At 46.1% G+C, this 13,712-nt stretch overlaps 1 protein-coding gene across 2 annotated transcripts in view; it reads left to right on the top strand.

Moving 5' to 3' along the window:
* Positions 1-7,960, top strand: part of CDH5 (cadherin 5) — a 29,799-nt gene extending 21,839 nt beyond the window's left edge. For both annotated transcript variants that reach the window (XM_069026663.1, XM_069026664.1), the window contains exons 7-12: positions 737-990; positions 1,564-1,706; positions 2,272-2,396; positions 3,897-4,005; positions 4,293-4,538; positions 5,337-7,960. In XM_069026663.1, coding sequence (XP_068882764.1) covers positions 737-990; positions 1,564-1,706; positions 2,272-2,396; positions 3,897-4,005; positions 4,293-4,538; positions 5,337-5,830 — 1,371 coding nt within the window. In that variant the 3' untranslated portion in view covers positions 5,831-7,960. The remainder of the gene's footprint in view (positions 1-736; positions 991-1,563; positions 1,707-2,271; positions 2,397-3,896; positions 4,006-4,292; positions 4,539-5,336) is intronic.
* The last annotated feature ends 5,752 nt before the right edge of the window (positions 7,961-13,712 follow it).

The following is a 13,712-nucleotide window of genomic DNA, read 5'->3' on the forward strand; positions in this document are numbered from 1 at the left end:
CCTTCAACACTTAGTGGGCAAAGTTCACCACCCTGTTTTGCAATGTGATTTTGGCCGTGCACGTCGTAATTTTAAATATGCAGCCATGTGAGATAAAATGTCAGCTGCTGGATACATCTCATCACTTCCCTTTGCAGCATCTACTCAAGAGAAAAACAAGAGTCACCATAACTGCTGTGTATCTCAGTGCTTTTAGAATCTCAGGTGGTAGAACAGAGGAAACTTTGAAAGGTGCATTTCTTACTGCCCAAGCTCCTGGCCTTCCTCCCATTGTGTTATTCCTTTTATAATCTCAGGCAAGGGGAAAAACAGGGAAGAGGATGTCATTCATCACTAAATGCCCCAGCTGTCAGTCAGTGCAGATCTGCAATCTGCCTTGAATGCCTTCAGAACACCAAGCTTAGCCAGGAGATTCTCTTCCCCAGCCTTTGGGGGACAGGAGCTAACCAAATTTTGGTAGTTACAGCATTATAAAAAGAAAATTATTAAACCCAAGAGTTACTTGCTGAACTTATACTACTGGATAAATCTGTTCCACACCAGAGGTAGTTTGAGCCACACTGTGACAGAGAAGTTCAGCTGGGAAATGCTCCCCTACGGGTCCAGCCAAGATGCAATTTGGTAACATTGCCAAGCATGAAATAGAGCACAGATCTTAAATCCACACAGAGAGCCAATGGAAAGTTTGCTTAGACATCACCAATGGAAGAATATCTGTAACTGTCTTTTGTTTTAGCCCCTGGACTTCGAAGCAGTAGCAGAATACAGGTTTAGCATTGAAGCAACAGACCCCACCGTTAACCTTCGCCATTTCAAACCCGGCAACCCCCGGAGCATCTCCAGAGTCACCATCGAAGTCACTGATGTGGATGAGCCTCCTGTCTTTACTAAACTCCCATATGAATTTAAAGTGAGGGAAAACCATGCAGAAGTAAAAACACTTGGTTCAGTTCATGCAGAGGATCCTGATGCTGCTAAACGGAAAATCAGGTAAGACAACACCGGCTTCAGCAATTCTGTTTAAAAGTGCAGAATTCATTAATGACACCAAGAATTTGACAAAGAATCAAGACTTTGGCCCTATTTTTCAGAATCTGCATGCCAAACAAAACAAAAAAATCCAAGCTGATTTTTCAGCCCTGCAGCCACGGATATATATGCTCACCAAAAGCTGACCATAAATTACATTTACCCATGTAATTACCACATGGAGTTACTGATAAAACATTTTCATATTTAGGGAAAAAATATAATCCTGGATATTTTTACATGGCTATAATTTATTGTTATATTTTTTATTGTAAGAGCTCTCCCAAGCATGTGCTTAGAGAAGGAAATAGACTTCTGAAAGAGCAAAGTACAATAATCTGGAAACTCCTCCGATGGGTGTATTTCAGTCTCACAGCTTGCATAGTTTTAGGGAAAACTTCTCAGCCCTCCTGGTCAAGATATTAATGTAATTTGTCACACAAGAACTCTCTGACCTTCCTCTGAGAAGAAATGATGTGAAACACAGCATTACCAGCCTTGCATTGACATATCTTGTTTTAAACAAAAAAACAGATATATTCAGCGTAGAGCTAGCCCTAATGGAGACTACGTCAGGGTATCCAATAATGGAGTTATTCAGCTTCCCAAGCCTCTGGACAGAGAATTCAGCTCCTCATACAACATCACTGTAGCAGCTGTGGAGATCCTTGAAGATGGTGAGTGCCACCCATTTCCCAGTTTGAAAGAAATCTGGGTACACTTTTCCAGCAGGGCCGCAGCTTATCAAAAATGAAAGGCACAACCTGACAGGCTGTTCCTCCTGAATGAAGGGGGTGCTTCAAGGTTTGCATAATCATCTTCCAAATCAAACAAATCCCTACAAATAGGTCAAAGATCTTTTTAAGATTTGGCCCCTGGCTTTGCTCAGCTCCAGGGAGTGGGGCAAAGCCAGTCCCCACTTGGTTTGATATTTAATAATACAGACATGGCCTGTTCTGTCCATGGTGCTTTAGTGCCAGAGAACAATGCTCAATCCATCACCGTGCAGTGGGAAGAATCAGGAAGCCATAAGCTACTGTCATTTTATTCCTCAAAGACCCTTGATGATTTACCCATTAGGAGAGATTTTAGGAAAGTAACTTAATCTCAGAGGAAAAGTTTAAATTATGATGGAGCTAGAAATTCTCCCTCATGTGGGAGGCACAGAAGTGGGCACAAAGTGTGGGAAGCCAGCACTGGGACTCCAGACTTGTGAGACTTGTACCCTTCTTGTCATTCCAGGCCGTCTTTCCGACAGAGAGTCACATGCCCACGTTCACGTCATAGTTGATGACGTAAATGATAATGCTCCAGAACTTGTTTCTCCCGAGGAACCCCGAGTGTGTGAAAATGCTGCACCAGGAAAGGTGAGACAGGGAGAGTTTTTCCCTGAGACCTGAATTACTGCTTGCAAGCTCAAGCGAAAGATGTCTTTTAATAAAAGTGAGTCTCAGTTTTCATGCCAAAGCACCTGATCATTTCACTGATTTCCAAACCATCAGTGGTCAGGAATATCTCTCAAGGACATTACCCTGTTGGAATGTTGACTTTTATCTGCTTGCACACATGGGCTGCACTGCTCCTCTCCCCCCAGGCTCTCACGTCTGTGTATTAACAGTTGAGCCATGAAGGACAGCCAAGCTTTGCACAGCAAAAATCAGCAACTCAGTTCCATCACACAAATGCTCATATGTGATACTGAGATGGAAACCATTTCAAACTTGTAAGAGACACATTGCAGCATGGAACTTTATTTTGAGGTCACAGAGTGCACGGATGTGCACACACAAATTGTGTTAGTACTTGGCACAAATAGTGTCAGTATTTTGGATGTACCTGTTTGGCCACAAGCATTCAGCCCAGACTGTAATATTTGTTTAGTTAAGATACTTTGTGTCATGGTTTAGGAATGGTACTCCCCAGTTTAGTGTTCCCACTGAACTCCAAACCACACACCACTCACTCCCCCGCCTTTTCCACTGCAGCAGGATGGAGAGGAGAACTGGAGGCACCAAAGCTAAAGATCATGGGCTGAGATAAGAACAACTTACTGGAAACAGCAATGAGATAAGAAAATGAGCAGTAATAGCAACAATATAAATAACAAAAAATAAATATAGAAAAAAATAGAGAGAGTGTGGAGCAGCAACGCCACCCAAGCTGCTCCCTCTGGCTCAGCACCAGCATTATCCCACCACTCCCTCCACTACACTTGCTCGAACAGAAGGAACCCCTCTCCCAGGAAGAGAGTCCCTTTCCTCTCCCAGCAATGACATGAGGTGGTCTAGAATAACCTCTGTGCCCCCTCCCAGCTACTGAAAAAAAAAATTAACTCTTTCCTAGCTGGAACCAGGACATTCTGTCACTGCCTAGACTCTCTGATAGAACATACAAGGTGTTAATTTCACCTTTAGTTTAATTTTTAAAATACCTTTGGGACATAATCAGACACATTTTTTATATTTTATACATCTAATCTACATCAGGTTGAGGATTTCAAAACCCGAGCATGTCCTTCAGGCGTGGCAGTCTCAATGGCATTCCACAAATGACAGTCACACCTCAAAGTAGGCTGAGCACTTGAGAAGACACCATCTTAGACATTTCCACAAGCCATATGTCTTTGAGCATGAGGCTTTTTTCATGCCTTCATTACACAAAATTTGAAGAGGTGAAACTGGTCTCTTTGAAGACCCACAAAGAAAATGCTTGCCTTGAAAAAATTTTAAGAGGAGCATCCTGTGATACCTGTGTCCTGCCCTTTACTGAAGGGTTACACAGGACACACAGCTCAGCTCGAACACTCCACAGGTTTTATCACTGGAGGCAATGTGCATTGAAAACTGTGATCTCTTCCATCCTTGTAGGTGATTGTCAGGATTTCAGCCGTTGACAAGGATGAGACATCACCCAGAGGTTTCTTCAGATACCTACTGGCCACAGAAGATAGCAACTTCTCCCTGGCTGAGAACTATGGTAGTGTATGCCTGCAATGCCTTTCCTCAGCTGCTCAGACTGGGACCCTGGCACTCAGGGAAGAAAAACTGTAGCACTGACCTGTGGTTAGTCTAGCTGAGCTAAGTAACTCTTTTATTTTTAAAGGCTTAACATACTGAAAAAAAAGGTGTTTGTTGCCACTGAAGTTTCACTGGGTTTCCAAAAGGCTGGCACTGTCTGAGGGGAAGAGGCACCAACTGACAGGAAATCTGTGAGGACAATCTGGTAGAGATTATCACTAAATGGGATGTCATTACTCCTTCCAGATAACACTGCTAACATCACTGTCAAATACGGGCAGTTTAATCGGGAACTTGCCAAATTCCACTACCTGCCTGTCCTCATCTCAGACAACGGCGACCCTGACCTCACCAGCACAAACACTCTTGTCATCAGTGTCTGCAAGTGCAACGAGAAAGGCAACTTCACTTTCTGTGAGGAGAGGGCAAAGCAGGTCGGCGTCAGCATACAAGCACTGGTGGCAATTTTTGTCTGCATCTTCACAATCATTGGTGAGTATCTGACTTTTGGAATGTTCTTTGCACTACAATGTGAGGATTGTTGTGTTCTTTCTTTAGCTGAGATCCACAAAAGCTTTGTAGCTATGAAAAGGTCAGAAAGCCAGCAATGCTGTACCTATTTGATTCATCTCACGTGCTCTTCCCCTCTGGCCCGTTAGCACAGCTTCTCACTCCTCTGGACAGGCTGAGTCCCTGGAGAAGTTATTGCACACATGTATAATACACTTGATTTACAGGTACCAGCCTCACACACAGCTATAAAACTGTCAATTTGGGCTGGGGCAATAACAACAGGATTACTGTTTCCTATGGCAGAACTGGTCTGGAAGCCCTTTAAGCAGAACATAAATACATCTGTAACAAATCAGCAGGCCAGTACCTGTTTGCTGTATTTGAAATATATCACAGACAGGGCTCAGCACTTTTTTCTTGTCTGAGAACTGGCCTGCTTTGCAAGTACCACATAAGTAGCATCTGATGCTTGGCATTAAGAGATTTACCAGTTCAAGGCAGTAGTTGATTCAATGACCTTGTGACACCATTCATTTGTACTTGTAATTCCAGTTCAAGAGTCAGGTGGACAATTCCTGTCTGGACTGAACTCCTTCAACTAATCATACAGTGAAATAGAAATTTTAACTATTTTTTTGGTAAATATATGTTAAAAAACACTCCAGAAAAAAAAAACAAAAAACAAAACACTTCAGACTGTGTTATGTATTTTAAATTCAATTTGTTTTAGTGTCGTACTTCTCTATTCACACGCGCTCATCTAAGTTTCCTTTGCAGTAATTGCATTGCTGATCCTGCTAAGAAAGAGGCACAAGAAGGATCTGAGCGGCCTCGGGAGGAACGTGGCAGAGATCCACGAGCAGCTGGTCACCTACGACGAGGAGGGAGGTGGTGAGATGGACACCACCAGCTACGACGTGTCCGTGCTCAACTCCGTCCGCAAGAACGGCCTGAAGGCGGAAGCCGCTCCCTCCCTGTACGCACAGGTCCAGAAGCCTCCTGGAAACATCACCCCTGGAGCTGGGGGGATGGAGATGATGATCGAGGTGAAGAAGGATGAGGCTGACAACGACAGGGATTTGCTGCCCTACGACACTCTGCACATCTACGGCTACGAAGGCGCCGAGTCCATCGCGGAGTCCCTCAGCTCTCTGGGCTCAGGCTCCTCAGACTCAGACATTGATTATGACTTTCTCAACGACTGGGGACCCAGGTTCAAGATGCTAGCTGAGCTCTATGGATCAGAACCAAGTGAAGATTTTGTGTATTAAGTTCAATCTAGCCATGAATTTTCTCCCTTCTGCTACAGATAGACCCCAAGAGACTGCCAGTGGCCAAAGAGGAACTCACAGTTCTTCCCGCAAGCCGTAGTAGGATTTCAAACAGGCATGGAAAAAAACCTGCAGTAGGGTTAAAAAGACACGCAGAGACCATCTTCATTAACTTCCCCCAGCATTACCGTCCTTGCTAACATTCATTTTTTCCCCCAAAATTGCTGCTCATGGGCCTGCTCAACTCTTCCAGGACACACTTCCTCTCTCCATCTTCCCCACTTTTCCTGGTTTTGTCCCCTTTTTCACCCTCATTCCTCTCCTCCTGTGCTGTTTCCATCCCCATGATCCAAGGTCACCCTCCACTGGGAAAGTGGCATTGAGAAGGGATGTTTTAACCCCCCTGGATCTCCAGCTGGCTGCTTTGCCTGCCCCTCTTGCAACATCTTTATTGATATTCTACATTCATGCTTACCCAGTAGAGGAGAGGAGGAACATATGGTCTATCACTTAATATTAGAAATTATTCCATCACTTTCAAAAAGAAGCATGATTTTTTTCTTTCTTTCCATTCTATTAATTATTTTTGCTTTATAGCCTTCTACTACATCTAGGAGTTACTCAAGATAAAATTAGACAGGATTTTTAGACACACAATCTGGTTTCATCTATCATTTTTAACAGCCTGATGATGATTTCAGGCACATTTCTAGCATGCTAGAATTTGCTCTAGCTAGCAGCAAAATTATTTTTTCTCTCTGTAAATAGGATCTCAGTGTTACTCAATGGAACATATCCTTCAGGGAAAGAAATGTGGAGATCAGGGGAATGTTAAGACTCCAACATTAAGTCTCTCTAGATGGAAACATAGGTCTCTCTAGATTTCTAAAGATGTTGAATAAGGGGTTTATTCAGCATTATTAAAGCAATAGCATTTTTTCAGGGACAAAACAATGAAGGGCCTCATTACTGTGAAACTGTTGTGCTTTTTTTCTTAGCAGGTACTGTAGAAGGAGTATTTTCCACCTAGGAAAATATTGTAGACTCCCAAACCAGAATGCTACACACCCACACACTCAGCTGCATAAAAGCACCACAAATGTAAGGCAGGTTTGGAGCTGCAGCCACCAAGTCCCTGGTAAGGGACTGTGTTCAGTTTCCCACCTGGTGAAGAGCCACAGAATGACCAGAATGAAACTTCCCACATGGGAAGTTACCCGGCCCAGTACATTTTGGGAAAAGTGGGTCCCTTAGGACCATGGCCTGTCTCTGGCTTCCAGCAGTGCAGAGCCCTGTTGTCTCCAACAGGAACAGAGCCCTACTGCACAGATCCTCCACTGTGCAGGATCTGTGCTGGAGCTGTATGTATTAGTTTAGTTGATTTGATATTTAAATCTGGTAGCTAACCAAATAATACTAAATCTTTTTTTTTTCTCTCTTTTTTCTTAAACCAGTATGGTGGAACCTCACTAATTTGCTTTTTACTTGTTCATGTCATCTCTAATTCACACTCCCTTCCCCCAGAATGTTTTCTTGGCAGCAAAGAGCAATGCTCTCACATCACTCCTCACTGCTGTAAAAAGTTGCCCGACACAATACTTGGCTGGACACTGATGCAACATCAACAGTGTAATCACCCAACTTTTCAAATAGCAACTAAAGGAAAACTGAGGAGAAATCTGTCCATCGGTCAAATCAGCTTTGGATCCCGTCCTTTATTTTTAGAAAGTACATTTTGGGATAACAGCCTTGGTTTTATTTTGGATGTGTTCACTCTCTTTTGCTTAATCCAGCCAGCAGTATGTACTGTAGGGGTTCCACATGTTTGTGTATTATAAAGAATGCTAACTAATAATACTTACAGTTGTAGGATTTTGTCAGTACCTGTGGTATTGGCTATCAGCAGGTAATGTTAGTTATGAAATTATTTAGTGCAGTAAGTCAAGTACTTTGGTAGGTATCAGCCAGATTGTATGACCTGGAATTGCTGTTTTTAAGCCTGATTTTTTAAAGTTATTTTAAGGAACACTGTATCCATTTCCAATGTATATGATGTTTGCACTGGACAGTTTCTTTTTATACTCCTGTACTGTATTATGTTGTTTTTTACTACATAAAAGCCAGCCTCAAGTTTGGGTTTTCTGTGCATTAATGAGTTCCACCCAGAAGACAATATCAGGCTTTGTGCCGCTGTGACCTCAGCCATAAAAACACTCTTAAGTGAACCCAGACTAGGCCTCAACTCACCAAAGAACTCTCTGTAAAAGCAGTTTTTTCCCTCTCCTCGCACAGCTGTTGGTAAAGCCCCGGGTAAGGGACAGAAAAGCCCCAGCAATGCAGCTGGGAAGGCTGAACCCTCTGGGGAGCTCTGCAGTGCTGCAGGATCCATCCCATGGCCCAGCAGATGTTTGGGATTTCAGCAGCCAGGCATCAGGGGGACTTTGAACCACCCCTGAGCTCCTGCCCTGTTTTCCTGCCTCTCAGCTGGAGAAGAGTCGCAGCCCTGGCTCAGCACTGCCCCAGAGCAGGGGAGCCCCAGGGGCATCCGGGAGTGGGACCCAAATGGGAAGCCAGGCTGAAAGCCATGCCCAGCCCAGCCCTGCCACCCATCCCTCCCTGGCCTGCCCCCCCAGACACACGGAGCACAAAACCCTCCAGCTCCCTCAGGACTGAGACAGGACATACACAGCAAAACACATCTCTGCCAGAAAATAAAATTACCCCTAAATTTGCAGCTTTAGCTAGCACAGCTTCTCACCATCTCTTTTTACTACTACTAATGACTACCCCAATATAGTCCCAAGATTATTCTAGCACTTTAAAAAAAAAAAATCACATCAATTTTCCCCAGATATGGCACTTATAATTTACAAAGCCTGGAATAAAGAAAAAAAGTTCAAATCCTTCACTGCTAATTACCATGAGCAAACGCCAGATCAAACACACTTTAGCACAAGTTGTATTAAAAACACAATAGATGTGCTAATTATGTTGTAATGAAATGCATTTTTCCATAGAAAGAATTTGATTAAACAGCTACTTGCAACTTGTAGCAGAGAATCTCACAAAGGTTTTCATTATTCATTTAATTAATAAGCATTTTAACCTCTTATCCCCAAAAATATATCATAAATTGTAATTTTATTACATTCAGATCTAGAAGTTCATGCCATTTAATAAAGGTTTAGCCCCACCCCATCAGAACTTTTTTATGAAACAATGGCTTGTGATGAGAATCCTTGCTATGTACCAAAGCAGGAGTGAAAAGCTGTTTGAATGGGAACACCTGGCACACAGTGGCACATCCTAGGTAGGGCAGGTGACATAAGGTCCCCTTATCAAGGCAAATATACACCAGTCAGTGAAAGAAAGATCAATTCTATGGTTTATCATCCTGTTGCAGTCCAGCGCTAGTGACACGCCATAGAGAAAAATGCAGCAGCAAACCCAGTGCAAACTGAAGGATTGGTTACCACAGGAAAATCAAATAATCCTTTCTGAGCTCTTGTTCTTCAACAAGTGCATTCTTCCCTTTTCTCCTTTCAGCAACAAGGGCTTAGAACAGCGCCAGGAGTGCCCAGCCAGCCTGGCAGTGACACGTGCCCTGCACAGGGACTGTCACCCTGCCAGGGCTGACTGGAGTGGAAAGCCTGCAAAGCCTCTCTGGCTTTTGGAGCACAGAGTTCGGGGTACAGATCCACCTCTGTACGTTTATTTTACATGTTTTCACTCCCAGGGATAGGTCACATGCAGGGGAAATGCTCTGGGGGCAGTAAATATGTGTTTGTGTTATATTCTCTTATTTGGCTAGAAATTGTAGTTATACTTTTTTTCATAGTATTTCAGGTGGGGTTAGGACAAAAATAAATAATCACTATCTTTTCTGAGTTTTCTCCCTTTTTTCTCCCTTTTTTTTCAAAATAAATGTTTTAAGTTTGAAAGAGTAAGAAATACAACTCCGTTGGTTTCACTTCACAAACTTTCTGGAATGAATGACATCACCAAGGTGAAATCTTTCCCATTGAAATCTTCCCGTTTCTCAATCTTCGTGTACCACAAGTCATCAAGTCCTACCAGGAAATGAGTAAGAGTCTGATCAGATCACAGAGGAAGATTTAGGCTGAATCTTGGCCGTAGAAAAAACAGGACAGAAAACAAAACAGCAAAGACACTCTTTTAGTCTGCATCAGAAAAAAAGGAAAAGAAAACAATACCAGAAAAACCCTTTTATGAGCAATAAACACACACGGATCTTTGCTGACCTCTCTCACCTTCCTGACTTTGTTCCTGCCTGACCTAAAGGAAAAGGGAAAAACAGCGTTTCCTTCCACTTATCCTCAGTGAGGGGCTATCCCACCTGCTTCCCCTCAGGACTCTCTTAATTCATCCAGTTAACCCCTTCATCAATGCCACAATCAATCAGAAATCTCTGCGATTCTTTAATTCCTCATTAAAAAAGAACCTCCACATGAAAGCCAGTGCTCTGGGTGAAGTCTCCAGAACAAAGCAAGACAGAGCTCCCCAGGCAAACTCAACCAGGAAACACAACCCCAGGAAGGTTTTCCAGAAAGTCAGAAACCGCTGGGCTGCAAACGGTCCCAGGAGCTCTTGTGGCAGCCTCAGGAGCCCAAGGCCTGGCCTGCAATGCTCCTGCAAACCAGAGCATTCCCAAATGGGTCCCAGGTAACCCCCTCTGCTCTGCCCCAGCAAGCCCCACGGCAGGTGGAGCCCAGGGGCAGTGCGTGGCCACCACAAACTGCTCTGAACCTGGGCACTGCAAAGAGCCCGAAACGTGATTCCCACCTCCAGCATTTAAAAATGGCTTTTTCTCAACAGCTGTCCGGGCTTCCCTCTCTGCCCTGAAAGAGCAAACCTGAAGAACCTAAAAATGCCAAAGGCCTGAGCTGCACTTGGTGTGTCCCACAGCACAGAGGTGTGGAATGCAGGCTGGTGCCCTGGCACTTCACAGGGAACTTGAGCCTTGCTGCCAGCACTGGGACACTTCCCTTTATCCAGTGTCCCTGCACTTGGCCCCAGGACACTTCCCTTTATCCAGTGTCCCTGCACTTGGCCCCAGGACACTGCCCTCTACCCCGTGTCCCTGTTCTCAGCACCGGGACACTGCCCTTTATTCTTAATGCCTGCTCCCCGGACACTGGCCTTTATCCCGTGTCCTTACCTCCGGGACACTGCCCTTTATCCCTTTATTTCTGCTCCCGGGACAATTCCCTTTATCCCGTGTCTCCGCTCCCAGAACACCGCCCTTTATTCCTTTATCCCGGGACGCTTCCCGGCCCCGCCTCAGCAGCGCGGGCTGAAATGACGGCCGGCGGCCGCCAGGTGGTGCCCGAGGGCAGCGCTGGGCACGGCCGCGCCCGGCGCTTGCCGCTGGATCCCCGATGGATCCCCGCTGGAGTCCCGCTGGATCCCCGATGGATTCCCGATGGAGTCCCGCTGGATCCCCGATGGATCCCCGCTGGAGTCCCGCTGGATCCACGATGGATTCCTGATGGATCCCTGATGGAGTCCCACTGGGTCCACGATGGATCCCCGCTGGATCCCCACTGGAGTCCCACTGGATCCACGATGGATCCCCGCTGGATCCACTATGGATTCCCAATGGATCCCCACTGGATCCACGATGGATCCCTGCTGGATCGCCAATGGATCCCCACTGGAGTCCCTCTAGATCCACGATGGATTCCCACTGGATCCCCGCTGGATTCCCAGTGGGTCCCCGCTGCATTCCTGCCGGATGCCCGCTCTGCTTCCCTGTGTGTCGCCTCCCACCGAGCACGGCCAGTGCAATTAATAATGCCCCAAAGGTCGTTCCAACCGTTTCATGCTTTAACGCCGACTCCGCAAAAATTCTCAGACCTTTGTGGAAGCCAGGGACGCTTCAAGGCTTGGATTTCTGAAGGAAACGGCAGTGATTTGTTCAGGCAGCAGTTCTGAACGGCATAAAGGGCAAGGGAAGGGCTCTGGGGCAAGGATGCAAGCTCCAGATGTCTCCTTTAATCAAACCTTGGTCCAGACCATCCTCCTTGGGGCACGTTTGCCTGTTTGCCAGGAGGAGTCCATACCAAATCCTGCTACTGTGTCACATGGCACTGCAACCCGGTTTTGGTGATGAAGATATCCAACCCTACTTCTCTACAATATTCTCTTTCCAAACCAAACTACAACTACTAAATGGAGTTTTCTGAAGCAACACCAAATAATTTTTATCTTCAGTGACTCTTGGTTCTGTTTTGCCTTGAATGAGAACATTTGTTTCCAAGCACACACCTTATCCACTAGTCATAATTTTTAATTATTTCTATCTTATAACCATGCAGTAAAACTTTCCCAAGCAGCCATAGAAACAAACCAGTAACAAAAATGTACCAGGAACCTTCCAGTGATCACCTAAAAGGTGGAAGTAGTCCCAGAAATCACCTGTCACACAATTACAGATTAATAACTACCTGCAAGTCAAAGACTCCTTGCAAGAGGCATTAGTTCAGTAATTTAATCAGCCTCCATCCTCTCTCCTGCCCAACTCTGCCGCCAGCAGCTCTGCCAAGCTCTGCAGAGAGAGCACAATGGGAGAAACAGGCTCTGCCTTTGGGATCCAGATCCACCTGCAAATCATCAGGATGAACTCCAGCTGGTCAGCCACAAAGAATAACAGCAAACACCTAGGTCAGCTTAAGATCTGTTTATGGCATTTCACTGGGCTAAGGTAATGCCAAAGGTTACAGATTAAGTGATTGTGCCCACTGGCAATCTGCCCCAAACAGCCCTGGACAGCAAGCAGGATGAGAAAGAGGAAACAGAAACAGCAGCAGGTGAATTTGTAGGTCAAAAACAGGAGAGGGAGGACAGAAAGCGATTTCTCCCTCTGATCCAGAAAGTTATGCTGTATACAAGGAGCAAATTCCCTGTGAGCAGAGCCAGCCTGGAGGGACACAGCTCCCCCACTGCTCAGCAGCAGCTGAGCCACCTCAGCCTGCTCAGCTCACACCTCTGCTGCCCCACGGGTCCCATCCTGCCCCCTCTACTCCTCTCTGCCCCCACAGAGTGTCCAGGGCCTGGTGACCACCACCCTGACCAGGTCCCACCCTGCCAGGTCTCCTCTCCAGAGGAACAGCTGACAGCAGTGAGGATTTCCCCGCAGAGCTGCTGTCCGGGCACATGGACACCCACAAGGGACAGCCCGAAGCCTCCAGCCGGGCCAGCAGGTCCTGGCCCCCTGGCAGGCAGCCTGGGCTTGCTCCGAGGGCAGCAAGGGGAAGCTCTCTGCCCACACTTAGTGCAGCTGGGATTTGCCATGCTTGGAGCACAGCCTTCCTGGCTGAGGAATTCCTGCCGGATCAGGAGGGAGGGTGGATCATGATGGATAATGTGAATGTGTAACTCAGCTGGGGAGAACAAGAAGCTCTCCTCTGTATCACCCAGCTGGGTACGAGCCATCCACATGGACACTGAAACTTCCAAATGTCACTGCTGTCTCCTCCAGCTCTGACCGTCAGGGGAGCTCCCACCCCTGGAGTATTTTGCCATTGCAGACACGGGGCAGACACAAGCAGGGCCCTGCTCCCCATGGATTTCCAAGCCTGGGAATGACATGGGCTCTGCAATTGCAGCCAGGTGAGGATCCAGGGCAGCAAAACCCACAGCCTTTGTGACCAGTGCAGCCAGGACAAGGCTCAGGTGGCCATGGCCAGTCCTGCTACCTCCTAGTACTCAACAGCAGAAGGCCGGGCTAGCAGGGATCCACCACGAAACTCAACTGTGTGAAAGAGCTAGCACCAAGGAATACACCTGGAAGGCAGAGGGATAGGTGCTGGGCAGTCAGAAATGCCAGGCAGCATACTGGCAAAAAATCATTTTGTCACTC

The sequence above is a fragment of the Aphelocoma coerulescens genome, chromosome 11, assembly GCF_041296385.1.
Source record: "Aphelocoma coerulescens isolate FSJ_1873_10779 chromosome 11, UR_Acoe_1.0, whole genome shotgun sequence".
Classification (NCBI taxonomy): domain Eukaryota; kingdom Metazoa; phylum Chordata; class Aves; order Passeriformes; family Corvidae; genus Aphelocoma; species Aphelocoma coerulescens.